Genomic DNA, 18,619 nt, shown 5'->3' with positions numbered 1-18,619 from the left:
CCCCAGCCCTGTGCTCTCCCACAGCTATGCAAAAGCTAGCATGTGCACACGGTACACACAGAGCATGCTCCTTGATTGCCTGGCACTGGTGGCCAAAGGGTCTTGTGTTCATGAGTCCCACATGACTGTAACAATCAGACAAAGTTCTTAGAAGGCCACCAAACCCAAAGCACCAGATAGACAGCAGACCGAAACTCCCAGTTTTCCTGTGAAAAGAGTTCCTCTCAGAGAATGTAGGCTATCTTTGCGCTCTCCCTTGGCCTCAATTCAGCTTGCTGGTATCTCCCAGAGAAGATCTTATACACTCATTTGAAGCCCTGATTTTTCCAACTGTCACCCAGGAGACACCACCAGATTTTCTGGTCTGGAGACCAGCAGGTTTTATGATTGCAGTCCCATAGGATTATATGTGTTTGCATACTTTAAAAGCTACTGCCTGAAGGTCTAGCTTCCAATCAGCCTAAAACTAGCTGCTGACCAAAATCTTTCCCTTTGGAACACTGAAAAATCTTGGCACAGCCTCACCAACTGGGAACAATAAAGAATAAGTCAGACTGCTTAGAAAATCACAAAGATTTGCAAGAAAACCAAGGTTAGGGTAAAGTTGAAAGATAAGGTCCATCTCCTACACAAAGCCCCTCCTTCATGACTGGGAGACATAGCTGTTTCACCTCATACAGAGAAACAGAGTCCAGCAGAAGGAGGAAAGAGAAGAATATGTTCCAAACATAGAACAAGATAAAACTTGAGGAAAAAAACCTCAATGAAATGGAGATAAGTCATTTACCTGATAGAGTTCAAAGTAATGGTCAAAAATATGCTCACCAAATTCAGGAGAAGAATAGATGAGAATTTCAAAGAGATAGAAAAGATAAAAGAGTACCACACAGAAGTCACCGTGCTTGAAGAAGACAATAATTGAACACCAAAATATACTAGAGAAGTTCAACAGAAGACTAGATGCAGCAGAGGAAAGAATCAGTGATCTAGAAGATAGGGCAGTGGAACTCAGCCAAAGAGAACAACAAAAAAGAAAAAAGAATTTAAAAAGTAAAGATAGCTTAAGGGACCTATGGAACAACATCAAGCAGAGTAACATTCACATCATAGAGGTCCCAGAGGGAGAAGACAGAAGGGGGCAGAAAAATTACTTGAAAAAATAATGCCTGAAAACTTGCCTAATCCAGGGAAGGAAAAAGTCATCCAGATCCAGGAATCCCTGAAAGTTCCAAATGAGATGAACACAAAGAGATCTACAGCAAGACACATTATAATTAAAAAGTCGAAAGTTAAAGAGAATCTTAAAAGTAGCAAGAGAAAAACAACTTTTTACATACAAGGGACCCTGATAAGATTTTCAGCAGATTCTTCAACAGAAACTTTGCATGCCAGAAGAGAATGGCACAATACATTCAAAGTGCTAGAATTAAGATCCTTCTACCCAGCAAAATTATCTTTCAGATTAGAAGAAATAAAGTTTTCTATACACGCAAAAGCCAAGGGAGTTTATCACCACTAACCTAGACTTACCAGAAATGTCAAAGGGACTTGTTTAAGCTGAAAAGAAATGGCATTAATTAGTAACAAGAAAACATATGAAAGTATAAATCTCAGGGGTAAAGGTAAATATATAGTAAAGTTATGGATTAATCACTTATAAAGCTAGTGTGAAGTTTAAAAGACAAAAGTAGGGGCGCCTGGGTGGCTCAGTTGGTTAAGCGACTGCCTTCGGCTCAGGTCATGATCCTGGAGTCCCGGGATCGAGTCCCGCATCGGGCTCCCTGCTCAGCAGGGAGTCTGCTTCTCCCTCTGACCCTCACCCCTCTCATGCTCTCTCTCTCTATCTCATTCTCTCTCTCAAATAAATAATAAATAAAATCTTTAAAAGACAAAAGTAGTAAAAATAACTGTAATACAATCAGTTAAGGTAGACACAAAATAAAAAGATGTAATATGTGACATCAAACATAAAATGTGGGAGGGGGAGAGTAAAAATGTAGAGTCTTAGAATGTGTTCAAACTTAAGTTGCTATGAACTTAAAATAGACTCATACATACAGGCTGTTATATGTGAACCTTATGGTAGCCACAAAGCAAAAACCTATAGTAGATACACAAAAGATAATAAGAAAGGAATTTAAGCATATCACTAAAGAAAGTCATCAAACCACAAGAGAAGAAAGCAAGATAAGGAAAATGGAAGTGAGAGGAATTATAAAACAGAAAACCATGAACAAAAAGGAAATAATAATTATTATATCACCCAATCTACAGATTCAATGCAATCCTCATGAAAATCCCCATGACATCTTTCATACAAATGGAACAAAGAATCCTAAAATTTGCACAGAATCACAAAAGACCTCAAATAGCCAAAGTAATCTGGAGAAAGAACACAACTGGAGGCATTATGCTCCCTGATTTCAAACTATATTACAAAGCTAAAGTGATCAGAACAGTATGGTATTGCTAACAGTCTTAACACAAAAACAGACACACACATCAATGGAACAGAGTAGAGTCCAGAATTAAAACTATGTGTATTTGGTCAATTAATTTACAACAAAGGAACAAGAATAAGCAATGGGGAATGGACATTCTCTTTAATATTTGGTATTGGGAAAAGCAGACAACCACATGCAAAAGAATATAACTAGACTACAATTTTAGACCATACACAAAAATTAACTCAAAGACTCAAATGTAAGACCTGAAAACCTAAAGCTCCTAGAAGAAAATGTAGGCAGTAAGCTCCTTGACCTTTGTCTTGGTGATGACTTTATAGAACTAACTCTAAAAGCAAAGGCAATCAAAGAAAAACAAAAAACAAAACAAAAAAAACAAGTGGGACTATATAAACTAAAAAGCTTCTGCACAGTAAACAAAACCATCAACAAAATGAAAAGGCGACCTACCTAATGGGAGGAAATACTTACAAATCATATATCCAATAAGACATTACTATCTAAAATATATAAGGAACTATGTAACTCTATAGCAAAAAAAAAAAAATTGATTAAAAAAATGGGCAGAGGATCTGAATAGATATTTTTCCAGAGAGGACCTACAGATGGCCAATAGGCACATAAAAAGATGTTCAACATCACTAAAAATCAGGGAAGTGCAAATCAAAACCACAAAGAGACACTACTTCTCACCTGTTAGAATGACTATTATAAAAAAAGAACAAATAACAGGTGTTGGCAAGGATGTGGAAAAAAGGGAACCCTTGTACACTGTTGGTGGGAATGTAAATTGGTGAAGCCACTATGGAAAAACAGTATGGAGGCTCCTCAAAAAATTAAAGATAGGAAAAGATAGAACTACCATACAATCCAGAAATTCCACTTCTCAGTATTTATCCAAAGAAAACAAAAATACTAATTTGAAAAGATATATGCTATATTATGTTCATTGCACATTATTTATGATAGCCAACATGTGAAAACAACACACATGCCCATTGATGGATGAATGGATAAAAAGATGTGGTGTGTATACACACACACACACACACACACAGGAGAATACTACTCAGCCATACAAAAGAATGAAATCTTGCAGTGTTTGACAACAGGGATGGTCCTTGAGGGTATTATGCTAAGTGAAATAAGAGAAACCAAAATATCATATGATCTCAGTTATACGTGAAATCTAGAAAACAAAACAAACAACAACAACAAAAAACCCTCTTGGCTACAGAGAACAGAATGGAAGTTCCTAGGGTAGAGGGGGTTAGGGTATGGGCAAAACAGGTAAGGGGGGTCAAGAGGTACAAACGTCCAGTCATAAATAGGTCATGGAGATGTAATATACAGCGTAGTGACTATAATCAATAATATTATAGTGTATATTTGAAAATTGCCAAGAGAGTAAATCTTAAAAGTTTTCATCATAGGAAAAAAACAAAATTTTTTGAGATAAAGCAAGAGACTCTTAATTATAGAGAACAATCTGATGGTTACCAGATGGGAGGGGGTTGGGGGGGGGATGAGTTAAATAGGTGATGAAGATTAAGGAGTGCACTTGTTGTGATGAGCCCTCGATAATGTATGGAACAATCAAATTACTATATTCTACACCTGAAACTAATATAACACTGTATGTTGACTGGAATTAAAATAAAAACTTAAAAAAAAAACCAAAATTTTTGTAACTTTATATGGTTCACCTTTTCATACACATTTTATAAGCTTCTCTGTAATTACAGAATTAGAATTGTGCTAAACCTATAGATTAGTTGACTAATATTACAATGCTTTCCAATTCATGAACATATATCTTTTCATTTATTTAGGTCTTCTTTGAGTTCCTTCATCAGCATCTCTTTTTCACCATAGGATCCTGTATATGTTTTGTTAGATTTATAGTCAAACATTTCATTTTTTGACTCTCTTGTAAATGGTATTTTTAAATTTTGGTTTCCAATTGTACATTAATAATATATAAAAACACAATAGATTTTTATGCATTGACTCTGTATCCTGACCTTGTTAAATGTAATAAGTTCTAGGAGTTTGGGTAGATTCCTTTGGATTTTCTACATAGACAATTATGTTGATGGTCAGTGAGAACAGTTTCCTCCATTTCAATCTGTATGCCTTTTCTTTCCCTTGCTTTATTGTATTGGCCAGGACCTCCAGTATGACATTGAATAGGAGTAGTGAGCATGGATATCCTTGCCTTGTTTCTGATCTTCACCATTGAATTTTGTCATAATTGAGTATGATGTTGGCTATATTTGTTTTTTCTTTTTAAATGTCCTTTACTAGGTTGAGAATGTTTGCTGAGAGCTTTTATCATGAATAAATGTTGACTGTTGTCAAATGCTTTTTCCTATCAATTGATATGATCATATAGTTATTTTTAGTTTGCCAGTGTGGTCAATTACATTGCTTGATTTTCTAATACTGAACAAACCTGCATTCCCAAGATGAACCCCCACCTTCCCTCCATTGGTTATGGCATATTATTCTTTTATATATTGCTGAATTTGATATGCCAATATTTTGTATTTTTACATTTATATTCTTAGGGGATGTTGGTCTGTAGTTCTTTTTTTATACTGCTTATTGAGTTTGGATTTCAGGGTTATGCTGGCCTTGTAAAATAAGTTGAGAATTGTTCCATCCTCTTCTATTTTCTGAAAGAGATGATGTTGGTGTTATTTCTTCTTTAAATGTTTGATAGAATTCACTAGTAAAACTAACTGGGCTTAGAGATTTCTTTTTCTAGAAAGTTAAAACTACATTTCAATTTCTTTAAAAGGCAGGCTTTTAATAAAAATTCCCATTTCTAATATTTTTTTAAAAACTTGACCTCCAGAAAATTAATGCCCACTTAGTCACTAACACTCAGTTCAGTGTACTAGTTGGTGAAAGTAGTTTCAAAGAAAAGAAAAGATGTGGTCCTACTTTAAAATAATTATGACACAATATTGGTGAAAAAGCATTTTCAAATGGATATATACAAATATGTGACTAAACATAGGATATCTCAGTGGTTAAGAGCATGCATGAACTTTGATAAGTGACAAACATATTTGGTTCTGTAAGCTTGGGCAATTAACTTCCCTAACATTTTTCCCCTCATTTGTAAAAGAGGGATAATACCATAGACATGGCTGAGTTGTAAGGATTAAATGAGTTAATGCAAGGGATTCATATAAAGTAAACACCTAATTTGTAGTAGCTATTATCAGGGTGATTTTACTGGAAAAATTATAACTATGTATACAGGAAAGAGAGAATAGTATCATGGATTATAAGTAAGTACTTTCCACCCCTCTAGGTAATTATATAAAGATTTTTAAAGCAATTTAAGTGCTAATGCTTTCAGTTTTATTACTCTGTAAAACATTAGCAGTTGATGATTTAAAATTCATGAAAAATTCTATTACTTCCAACTTCCTGCTCTAGATTTGTAACTTTTTTCTGTAGCATTCTATTTTTTTTAAACTTCACTGTGATTATCAAATACCATAATGTAGTCTCTTATTTAATAAAAATTTGCTTTCTCCTCTTATCTTTTCTTTCTAAATCAAATTCTTCAATCTAGCATGCTCTCCCTCTGTCTGCCCTGTCCAGTGTATTGATACTTTTCCTGCAGAACAATGAGCAGGACCTCTGAGTTTGAAGACACTATTCACTTACTTCCTTAATAAACAAGATTAAAACAAGCTGACTGATAAAAGACGAACATCAAATTAGCGTATAAGCCTGTTCACATGAAAAGCAAGAAAGCAGACTTGACTTACTTTGGATATGGTCTTTTAGTCATGTCATTGTTATGGTCTCAGCAAAACTGATACGGTTCTGTTTAATCAGTGTTCCCCACCTTTTACTAAGTTGCTTGCTTTATCTTTCCTTATATCCTTGGTCTTTAAAAATGTGCAGTCTTGGGCGCCTGGGTGGCTCAATCGTTAAGCATCTGCCTTCGGCTCAGGTCATGATCCCAGGGTCCTGGGATCGAGCCCTGCGTCGGGCTCCCTGCTCAGCGGGAAGCCTGCTTCTCCCTCTCCCTCTGCCATTCCCCCTGCTTGTGTTCCCTCTCTCGCTGTCTCTCTCTCTGTCAAATAAATAAATAAAATCTTTTAAAAAATAAAAATGTGCAGTCTCATTACCACCACCATGAATATAGAATTAGGTGTAAAGTGTGAGATAGATGATGCTTTAAAAGGAGAGGAGGGAGGGATTGGTGCTGTTGGAGATAGAAGTAGAAAACGAAGAAGGTGATGGATTTTAATGAAATTTGAAGGTTGGGAAGCTGCTGTGGAGAGCAAACAAAAGAAGAGTGGTGGTGGTTGCTCTGGTGGGTGCTGAAAGATGAACAAAGGCACGCAGATACAGAAGAGCTTGGTGTTTGCATAGGTACGTGGTGTGGGGATGGAAGGAAGATTTGCAGGAAGAAAGGGCTGGAACTTGTGTGCCTGTATGTGTATTTCAGAGGAGAAGAGAGTAGGCAGGGAAGGTTACAAGAATAGACTGTTTAGAGAGGCAGTATAGCTTATGGGCTCTGGAGCCAAACTTTCTAAACTGTAATCCTGGCACCACCACTTATTAATTATATGGCTGGACAAGTTGTCTAAACTCTGTTTCTTTATCTATAAATCAGGAATAATAATGGAAACTTCTTCATTTGGGTTACTATGGCTGGCTCATGATAAGCTCTATATAAATGTTAATTATTATTGCCATTACTATAGAGAAATTAGTTGGGAGAGTCAGAAGGGTCAGCTGATGGAATGTTTTGAAAGCTAATAGAATTTAGAGATCATGTGAAAGACTACTTTTTTTTAGTCAATTGAACATGATGCTGTTTTTGATGTTAACGAATACAGGCTTTTAACTGCAATCAGATATGCTCATCCTTAATTAAAATTTTATTCAGATTTTATTTAATTTTCATGTTACACTGAACTTCTGTCTACATTTAAAAGGATGATGGGGCGCCTGGGTGGCTCAGTTGGTTAACCATCGGGACTCTTGATTTTGGCTCAGGTCATGATCTCGGGACATGAGATCAAGACGCACATCAGGCTCCGCGCTCAGTGGGGAGTCTGCTTGAGATTCTCTCTCTCTCTCCTCCCCTCCCTTTGCCCCTCCTCCCCTTCCATGCGCCCTCCTTCTCTCTCTTAAATAAATAAATCTTTTTTTAAAAATTAGAAATAAATAAATAAAAGGATGATGATAACGCACACCAACCAAGATGCTAAAACCCAGGTCAAAGTCTTTTATTGTTTGATATTATTTAACTCTTTGGAATCAAAGGGGGAATATTATCCAAGGAGAAAAGGCAGCTAACATAGCAAGTTATAGATGAAAGGGAAAACGATGAGGGGCAATTAAGTGATAGGAAGGTGAGATTGTAGACTGAGGGGTAAAAATGGACTCAGGAAAAATACAGTCGTATAAGAAAACTATATTTTAAAATTTAGAGAATGATAGGCATTTCAGAAAAATTTGAATGTTTTAAAAATAGCAATGAGTCAAATGCAAGTTAATACTGAGATTGAATTTATTTAAATAGGATAAGCACCAAGCAGCAATAATAATAAAGGAAAGATGTACATGGAAATACACTCAACATTTTGTGTAAATATTGCCTGAGCCTGGTACCCCCCAACTCCTTCCTCTTCCTCATCTCCCCCATCCTTGTGAATAACAGACTAAAAATATTATCTGTCCCTTTTTCTTCCAAGGACAGTTTTCTTTTAGAGTCTTACCCTTTTTTTTTTTTTTGCTCCGGGCAGGTCAGAGTTATTATATTGAATTTCAAGTTGGGTGAGAATGCCCACCTCCCAAGGCTGCATACCGCCTGCCCCCATCACTACCTCCTTTGGGTGGGAGTCCTAGACTAAACAAAGGAGAAAGATGAATTGTCCTCTGGGAGAAAGGATGGAGGCCATTCCTTCTGAGAGGAAGCAGAGAAGTTGATCCTTCTAAAACTGAAATTGTGCCCTTGCCCTCAAATTTGCTCCTATCCCAGTCTAGGCCATCTCCACAAACAGCATTTCTACTCATTCTCTGGCTCTGGTCAGAAACATGACATTCATTTGTGACTTCTTCCTTCCTCTTATCTTCACTCCAATTCATTACTAAGTCCTGTCCATTCTGCCACCAAAGTTTATCTCAAATCTGCCCATCTCCATGGCCATCAGACTCAGACACCACCCTGGTCTAATGTTTATGCAAATTAGAAAAAGGATTCCCTTCCCCTGGGCAGATGCTGGTGCTGGACCTCAGCCCCATTTGCCATCTTTGTGCAGGACATGAGCTCTAAAACCCTGCATGTTGGTCCTGGACCCCAGCCCACTCCATGCTGCTCTGTTGTAATCACCTCACTTTTCTGCCCACATCCACCCTTGTCCCTTTCCAACCCATTCTCCACACAACAGAGGGACTACTTTTAAATTCCCACTTTTACTTCACTCCCTACTTAACCCTTCAATAGGTTTCTACTGCTGTTAGAATGAAAACCCAAACCCTTATCATGGCCTGCAAGGTTTTGTATGGTCTGGTGCCTAGTTACCTCTTTATCTTTACTGGCATCGATTTGCCTTGATAACTTTCAGCCACACTGCCTTGTTTTGGTTCCTGAAACTTGCCAAGCTTCCCCCTTACCCCAAAAGACTGCCTGACTTAGCTTGGCTAATTTTTACTCTTCCTTCAGGGCTCAGTTTAAATGTTACTTCTTTATGAAAGCCATCCCTGAATCCAAAATCTAAAGATATCCTCATAGCACTCTATTTTTTTAATCATACTTAACACATTTGTAATTATATATTCACTAGTGATTTACTTGTTTAATATCCTTTTTCCTATTATATACGCTAAGCTCCACAGGGGCAAGGATCATTCCTGACTTAGTCCAGTATCTTTCATTCATCCAAATTTCTATTCAAGTTCATTCTAAAGGTCTTCTCTGTGCCAATGACTATACTAGATGCTAGGCATAGAGAAGTGAATAGACAGATGAAGTCATTGCTCTTATGAGGGAAACATAACCAATCAATAAACAAGTAGACAAGATGATTACAGATTGTGATATGTGATATGCAGGACACTCTGGGATCTTTAAGCTCAGAGAGCTGTCTGTATGAATGCCAAATGTTTTGTTTAGGACAGAGTTAGCTGCTAAACATAACTGAAGAATTTACTTTGCTCATGTGAAGTCCGAAACAAATATTCCTGATGGACGGATGGCTCTCCTCCAAGTGGTAATTCAGGGACTCAGGCTCCTTCTAATATGTGCTCTGCCATCTTCAGCATGTGGCCACAGAAAGGTAACAACATGGAAGATTGATTGTGGAATTATTATTATTTCTTTAATGAGCTAAATCTAGATGGCTACACCTAATTGCAAGGGAGGCTGGGGAACATAATGTATCTCTGTACTGAGGAAAAAGAGTATGTAGATTTGGTGATGAGCACCTTCAACAGTACCTGGCACAACCCTGGCATAATGAAGAAACGAAGATAAATTAGAAATGAAGCTTATTCTAAAAAATTTTATCTTTGAGTGTACATAGGAGTCAAAATTATGTCTGATCTAGTATATTTAATCTCCAATCCCCAGGAATCTAGAAATAGTCTTTAAAATGAAATTAATTTATGTATCTGTTTCTCAGAACAACACAGTTTCTATTATTTTTATTTTTTTTAAACACCACAGTTTTAAAAACTAATCTATGTGTTTATTTAATTCAGGGTCACCTTTGAGGTTTCCATTTTTATTTCTCATGGTTTTTAGCCTGTCCCAAATCTTGCCACTTCACAGCCTCTCCATTCGTGGGTTTGGATGATTGCATTAGGACAAGTCCCTAGTCAAGGCAATAGAATGGATCACAAGTGAGACACACCTGGGAACCAGTAGCTTTGAACTTGACATGCACCTAAATCACTATATAAATTCTTTGCTTATATTTTATGGTATTCTTTATAATTGTATGCTCTGAATTAAACACGGTATAAGTTTTAATTATTCTTTGATACCAAAGCAGACACATGGTCACATGTTTGTGGCAATCTGTATTTAAAGCTTTTCTATTCTTAAACTGCTTTTCACGTCCTGACTGCATCTTAGTTTTAAAAGCACAGAAACATGGAGCTCTAAGGGACCTCATCAATCAGACACCTTTACCTGTTGGCTTAACTTTAGACTCAATTCAGAAGGGATCTGAAATCTAGTTTACCGATTAATCCTACAGAGATTAAAAAAAAAAAAAAAGTGAAACATGCCTGAATCCGTGTCAAATTGGTTTTAGTTTACTCTTCCTAAGAGAGACTCCTCCTTGAGGTAGTCCGAGGGCATGGCCCTGGACAGCAGTTTCGCACATCTAGTAAGGAAATTTAAGAGTCGAGCGCGGCAGGTGGAAACACTGTGCGGCTGAGAATGGGCGATGCGGATGTATCCGCGACCCCCGGAGCGGAAGGGACTGCACTTCCACTAACGGGATCGTCAGGAAGTCGGAGAAGTGGAAGCAGCGTAGCCTGGAGTCCTTTTCACCGGGTGGGAGTAAGGATACCGGTCGTCCTCCGCCCCGCAGCGAAGCCGCCCCGAGGTGCCCGGCGCCGCAGGACGCCCGCCACGCCCCACGCCGCCCTGGAGGCGAACGCAGGAGGCGGTAAGGCCCCGCCGGGCCACCGTAGCGCTGCGGATCGGGCCTCTCCTCCCGCGCCGCCCTCCGCCCCCAGTCTCCCCGCGCCGCGGCAGCTCTGGGCAGGCAGCGCCGCCGCCGCCGCCGCCGCTTCCTCCTCTGCAGCCGTTCGGCCGCTGCGTGACGCGTCGTTTCCTCCCAACATGGCGGCCGGGGCAGGTCGGCGGTGATGGAGGCCAGTCCGCGGCCGCGGCGGGTGCTAATTCCCACAGTAGTCAGGGCAGCCGTGCTCTCTCCAGGCTTCTGAGCCGCCGCCGCCTTGTCCCTCGGCTCCCGGCAGACGGCCGCCCGGGCTGGGCTCCCTCGCCGCCCCTGGGCCGGAGGGGCGAGTGAGGGGGGTGGCCGGGAAGCGGCCCCAGGCCGGGAGAAGCGGCGGTCCGACGGGCGCGGCCCTCAAGGGGCGGCCTCTCAAGGGCTGGTGAAGACCTCCTCGCCCCTCGCCCTCACCGCGGCTGCTCCCACCTGCCCGTCCCTTCGTGATCCGGTCGCTGCCCTCCACGCCTCCTCTCCCCCACTTCCACCCCCTCTCCTTTCTCTCTTCTCTTCCTCCACCTCCTCCTCCTCCCCTCCAGCCGCCGGGAGCCGCGGGTCGGACGAGCCGCCGCCTCCTTCTCTGCGTCCATGTATGAGGGGAAGAAGACGAAGAACATGTTCCTGACCCGGGCCCTGGAGAAGATTTTGGCCGACAAGGAAGTGAAGAAGGCGCATCACTCCCAGCTGCGCAAAGCGTGCGAGGTGGCGTTAGGTGAGCGGGGAGGAGGCCCAGCGGGGGGGGGGGGGGGAGGGAGCGGGCGGCGCGGCAGGCGCCGCGGGAGGTGGGGTCGTCTAGGGCTGCCCTAGGCCGGCGCCACTGACCTCAGGGAGCCCTCGCGAAGCTCTTTGCTCCCCTGCTGGAGTTGACTGTAACTCGGCTGGATGTGGGGCAGAGGCAGGGTGGAGGAGGAAGGGCAGTAAGCTAGGCTCGGGGAACGCGGCAGGGCTTGGAATCGACTTGAGAGTATGAGATTTTGTTGGTGGACCGTGCCGTGCGGACAGGCTAGCACCCTTTGTGATGAGCAGATGATGAACTGTTGTTTATTAGCTTGGAAATTGAGGTAGAGCTGATTTGTCAAGATTGGCCGTGGGAAGGGTTCCGTATCGTAATTTTGGTAACTTTGTCGTTTGGCGTGGTACTTTGGGAAGATAGGCCAAAGTTGTTCCCTTGTTGACAGTCTTGACAAGGGGTCTGCAAGAGGTGTAGCCCATTCTGACATCTCTCCGCCTCCGCCACAGGAAAAACAGAGTGATGTTGTTATGTGACTGGGCTGACCTGGAAGAACAAGACCAGAGGTTAAGGGGTGGGGGTGGCGATATAAAAGCCAGGAAGGGAAGGACCTTTAAATATGCCGGCTTTAGTGACAAGGAAGGGAGGGTTTGAAATGGGGAAGATGGAAAAGACAATGGCACCCACCAGCCACATGTCTGGACAGTGACAGCTGCTCTCAAGCTTGAATTCTGATTTATAGTTCAGACGGAGGAGATCTAGTGCATGGTAAATCCAAACAATACCTATAGTGAGGACAAGCAGATGAGGAATTGTTAAAGGGGGAACACTCATAGATCTGTTGCATCCATCAAAGATGAAATCGTTTAAGGAAAGACCAGGACATTTAACACAAAGATGAATTCCTAATGCTTCTGTTTTTATTTTATAGCAGTGGAAATAGACTATATCCAATTGACAAGAAAATCAAGCTTGTTAAATGGGCTTTGGAAAAAAGTGTTCTTGAAGGGGGAAAAATCCAGAATAACTTAAATGTGTGTTAAAGGGTGAAGACAGGAAAGACCTTTTAATTATTAAAACAGAGTACTTTTTTTTTTTTAAGATTTTATTTATTTGACAGAGAGAGAGAGACACAGCGAGAAAGGGAACACAAGCAGGAGGAGTGGGAGAGGGAGAAGCAGGCTTCCCTCCGAGCGGGGAGCCCAATGTGGGGCTCGATCCCAGGACCCTGGGATCATGACCCCAGCTGAAGGCAGGCACTTAAGGACTGAGCCACCCAGGCGCCCCTAAAATAGAGTAATTTTTTTATATTTGCTACAATAAGCTATACTGTTTTTTCTTTCTTTTTTAGGTATTTTAAGGCGATGTTATGAAAAACATTACTGAAGAAATTTCATTAAAATATTTTTTGAATCTGTGGTATAGTGGGTTTTTTAGTTTTTGACCCTTCGTGAATCAGAAGTTCATCTTTTCTATCCTTGTAGCTAATGAAAGACTGTTCTAGGTGGATGAGAAGACCTTGTATAGTGATAAAAATTGAATTTATCTAGGTCCTGAAAGGAGTAATTATTAAATTGGGGTGGGATGAGGGAAGAAATGATTTTGAGTTTTTAAAAGGATTATGTGCTTGCAGGTTAAAGAACTTACGAGATTCAAACTAAAATTTTAGTTGAAACCAGATTTTCCATGTTAATTATATTTTTAGTATACTAAATAATAAGTATTAGACTGACGAAATGGAGTGTATTTTGTATACATTTTTTTTTTCCTCTCCAGAATGCCAATATAAGTTGAGTGTGTTTTAGTGGAGAGTTCTGTGGAAGGAGAATCTGGGATCTTGGGTTTAAATCCCAGTTTTAATTATCGTAAGGTTACATCCCCTCTAATGTGCCATGAGCACGAACACAGTTTGGTTAACTTGTGCACTGAGTATTCTTGCCCTTCTTTAGTGGCATCTTTAGAGGGCTTATGGTTTGGTCCTTGCCATATCTAGATGTAGGAGCTACTTGTTAGTGTGTGTTAGGTGTACTAGGAATTGTCTATTGCAGATTTTGCTGGTTTTACTTTTTTGCCTTCCTCTTCATATAGCTAGCAGAAACTAATTATGAGGAATGTGACTACCCAGGCAGGGGCTAGGCAACGCAATAGTTTTTTAAAGATGTATAAGGCTTTTTCTCACATTTTATAAAAGTTACATTTCGTCTCCTGCAAAATCTCATTGAGCATTCTCAAGGTAGTGGATCCCTGATGGATGAACTTTGTTTCTTTCCTTCTACTCATCCATCTACATTATCACAAACATAAATTGGTAGGGATAACCCCTTTCATTTTTACAGAAAGTGTAATGTTTTACAGTAAGATGGTGTCTTCAAATATGTATTGTCCCTGGAAACTATTGTAATAAATCTCCTCTTTGCTCCTCGTTATTGAGACTGCAGACCCACTTTGGTCTCTTGATAATCTGTGTAGCCATCAAGCAGGAATAGGAAGGTAAAGGGGAATGGACTGGTTTGGTCATCCCTGATCTAGATGAGGTTGTGAGTGGGTAGGAGTTGGATGGTAGAAGCATAGAAGTGAGTGCTATAATCCTTCTAAATGTATTTCCTAAATAACTCTTCTAAATACACCTGCCTGCATTCTTCCTCCTCCTCACTCCCAAATATTTATTGAGCACCTACCGAGGAGCTGAAGGGAGACAGACAATAAACAGGAAAGTATATAGTATGTCAGACTTTTAATCCTTTTGTGTTTTAAAATCATTTTATTGGCATGTGAGGAGATTTCAAAGCACTGGTATTCAAAATTCCGTTACCTTTTAACAATGGCCAGTTATAGTTTTTCTGTAAATAATACTGATGAAATTATGTTCATCATATATTCTTAAGAAAATGGTATTTTTTTGGTTAAAGTAAAACTTTTAGCACACCTTATCAAGATTAGTGGAGATTTCACTTTATTAAAAACAAAATTCATCTGCAAAGATACTACACACAGGAAATTTCATTTTATTGCATTCACAAAAAGAAAAATAATGAAAACTTTAAAGGGTATGCAGATTATTTAAAATGATTATCAAATTATCTTACATTTCAGACTTTATTTTGAAGTAAAGAATGGTTAGGAAAAAAAACAAAAAACCTTCACATCTACATTGTTAACAATCCCTGTGAGGCGCAGAGGCCCAAGAACAGCTCCAGGTTGCCCTCTCTTGGTACCTGCCCCACTACAGCTCTCTGCAGCTAAGACAACTCAGCAGAGGGCTTCTAGGCTGCCCTAGCTTAGCTTGATCCATTCCTGCTCTCTAGAATCCTGAATTAAAAATAGTCTGGCCATCTGCTGGCAGATGAGACAACAGCTGAGCTATTTTTAGTTTCAAAGAATTTAGGATTGTTGCAGGATGGGACTTGAAGGTAGCATTGTTTGTCTCATGGGAGAGAGTGCATTTGGGCCATATTCTAGTCAGGCCTCTAAGTTTCAGGAGTTTCTTTGATGTTAGGGCTGTGACTAGTTCAAGTTCTGTTTAAACATCAGATATTGACAAAGATATTCTGTAGATGTTAGGATGAACTAGTTCAAGGTTGGAAGCTGGCACTGATAGGGAATTGGAGTGAAAAGGGTGACCACAAGAAGGTTTTAGAGGCAAAGGAGGCATGCAGGGGCATTCATAAGGGTGGAATCCCTTGAGACATGGGAGAATGATAGAGAAAAAGAGGACTTGTGAGGGAAATAATTTTTGCATCAGACAGCGTATGAATTATGTTGTTTATCATATCCTGAAGTGATCCTACTTGATTTAGTTTTTTTATTTGAGTCTGTTAAACCCGTAATTATAGTTACCCCAGAAATGTAAATATAATAGTCTAAACAATTACAGAACTTCTTTCTGTACCTCCAGTCCCACCCTTATTTTGGTTAGCAGTGTTATAAAAAGGGTTATGTGGGTGGAGGGGAATTACTTGAGTGCTATTGACCTCAATTTTATGCTACTTTTGGTAATATCAATTTTTGCTACTCTTCACCTTTTATGAAAAAAAGTGATTTATTCCCAAATAATATCCTGCAGTGAACATTTTAATTATAATTTAAATCCATTAGCGAATCTCCTTTTAAACCTTCCTCGATATCTAAGGTAAAAGGTGTTTTCAGTAAGTCAGGCTGCCAGAATTTTTGAGATAGCTAGGAAAAAAGAGTAATGAAATGAAATGATTGATGAAAGATTCTGTTAAGTTTGAGTTGAAAAAATAAGTTTGGGTTTCAGTGTATATTCTTTTCATTGTGAAGATTTACAATGCACATTAACGTAGTTGAGATTCTGAAAAGTCTTCTAAGAAAGATATCTGCTCTATTTTGCTTATTGAAGTTTTTCTTAATTTATTTGACCCTTTTCAGTGTCTCTTAACACCTCTGTGAAACATTGTTCCTTGGAATTTACTTTAGGACACTATTCAAGGGAAAGAAAGGCCCTAATTACTGATAAGGTAGAGCTATAATACAGTAGATATAATAGCTCTACGTATAGATGAGACCATTCTTCAGATTTGTCATTGTGTTTTGGGAAAGCAATTCTGTTGACAATGAAGGAAGAAGAAAGTCAGAAACAAGGAGCAGTCAGGAAGAATGGTATCAGAAAACAGGACTGTTTGCTTACTAGCTCTTTGTTTCCCATCTCATCTAATGGCAAGCAACTGGTTGTCTCTCCTGATAATATTTAACTTGCAGAGAAACGTCTGTTGGTAATTGTTTTTTCAAAGCAGAATAAAAATGTATTGTGAATGGGAAATAATTTGGGGAAATATTTGTCATAATATTCCTTACAAAGTTGAGGAGGGCATATTTGAAAAGGGAAAATACATGAAAAAATTATTGTCATTCAAAGTTAGGTATGTTCTTCATTTAGTTATTAGTTGAGCTAGCGTGTGCCAGATATTATTCCAGTGCTGAGCATTCCACACTGAACCAAACATGCTTTCATGGAACTTACTTTCTAGTTCATTGAGGCTAACAGTAAAAAACTAACATGGATTGTCAGATTGTTATTTTCAGAATCAGTAGTTCAGAAGGATAAAGGGAGAATGACCCAGGAGTGCAATTTTAGATAGGGTTGTTAGGAAAGGCCTTTCTATGAGGTGACATTTCAGCAGAGAAGTGACAGGAGAGATTCAGCCTTTTAGACACCTGGATGAAACAAATAGAGGTAACAGTAAGACAGGTGTATGGTTGGTGCTTTCCAGGTTGAAAGGTTTATGTGGTTGAGGGAGAGTAAGAGGGAGAGGAATGGGAGAGGAGAGCGACTTTGGATTTTATTGTATCTGTGATGGAAGCCACTGGAGAGTTTTGTGTAAGAGAGTGATATAGCAGATTTACATGTTAAAGGGCTCACTGGTAGTGATTTAGACTAGGCTGGTTGGGGGGGTGGAGTGAGAATTGGTTGCATTTGGAATATATTTTAAAGGAGTCCATAGGATTTGCTGATGGGTTGCTTGTATATGACAGCAGTCTAGTAGCCAGAGCTATAGGGTTGTTAGAGAAGGCATTCACCATGATGAGGAACACCAGGAGAGAAATAACCTTTGGGAAATAAGTTGTTACAGTAAAACATTTTCATCCAACCCTTTATATGTATTTTATAATTTTTTAATGATAGAATTTCCCGATTATATAATAGGATACTTTCTACTGAGAAAGGACACAATTAAAATGATAGGATATTTCCAACTGAGAATGTACAAAACAGTTTTAAATTTGAGTTGTTAGGTTTTTTCGATGAGGTTTTTTCCCTAAGAGAACGAACTGTCACGTAGTTAATAAACAACTGGCTTAGTCCCTTTTTGGGATGGGATCTTTGCAGATTTAATTAGTTGAGGATCTCCAGATAAAATCATCTTGGATTTAGGGTGGGTCCTAAATCCAGTGACTAGTGTCCTTGTAAGTGGAGGAAGGGACAGGTAGACACATGAAGAAAGAAGGCCATGTGAAAATGGTGGTAGAAATTGGAGTTATGATGCCATAAATAAGCCAAAGAACACCTGTAGTCACCAGAAGCTAGGAAGAGGCAAGAAGGATTCTTTCCTGGCGCCTTCAGAGATAGTATAGGTCAGATATCTGGGCTCCAGAACTGTGAGAACAAATTTCTGTTGTTTTAAGTCACCAAGCTGGTGGTAATTTGTTAATGCAGCCCTAGAAAACTAATAAAGTTCTCTTTATCCTAACTTTTCAGACCCAGTTTGATTTGAGCTTCCATTTATAGAGTATACCATGTATGTGTTGAAACAGTCAGATGCAGTCTTTGGCTGATTTATGTTCCATAAATCTAGAAAGTAGTTATTCTGAGGCTTTAGTGTGTGTGAGTCGCTTGAAAAAGTTCTTTAAAAAAAGGTGCTGAGACCAAGTATTTAAAAAGTTTGTGTTCTTTTAGTAGTTTTGTTTTGCTTAAATTTAGACTTGATAACTACATAGGTCTGTACAGCCTGTGTTATCTTATCATCCAGGAAAGATTGTGAAAAACAATCTATAAAATATTTCATATCACAGTATTATTACCTCTGGCAGTATCTTTAGAAAAATTCACATGGGGCATTTAATATTTTTCTCTCAACTTTGAATCACTTAATCAGCTGTTTAATAACTCTATCTAGAACCTTGCTAAGGAATGAAATAATCAATAAAAATATAAGCAGAGAAAGTAGGTATCATGAAGG

The 18,619-nt window shown here is 39.4% G+C and overlaps 1 protein-coding gene across 1 annotated transcript in view; it reads left to right on the top strand.

Moving 5' to 3' along the window:
- Positions 1 to 11,523: 11,523 nt before the first annotated feature.
- Positions 11,524 to 18,619, top strand: part of ARFGEF1 (ADP ribosylation factor guanine nucleotide exchange factor 1) — a 144,148-nt gene continuing 137,052 nt past the window's right edge. Inside the window, exon 1 of the mRNA XM_021688624.1 lies at positions 11,524 to 11,903. Within this exon, the coding sequence (XP_021544299.1) occupies positions 11,780 to 11,903 (124 nt within the window). The 5' untranslated portion in view covers positions 11,524 to 11,779. The remainder of the gene's footprint in view (positions 11,904 to 18,619) is intronic.

Source organism: Neomonachus schauinslandi, chromosome 4 (genome assembly GCF_002201575.2).
Source record: "Neomonachus schauinslandi chromosome 4, ASM220157v2, whole genome shotgun sequence".
NCBI classification, from domain to species: domain Eukaryota; kingdom Metazoa; phylum Chordata; class Mammalia; order Carnivora; family Phocidae; genus Neomonachus; species Neomonachus schauinslandi.
The sequence above is the reverse complement of the archived record's forward strand: the minus strand, read 5'-3'. Positions and strand labels throughout refer to the sequence as shown.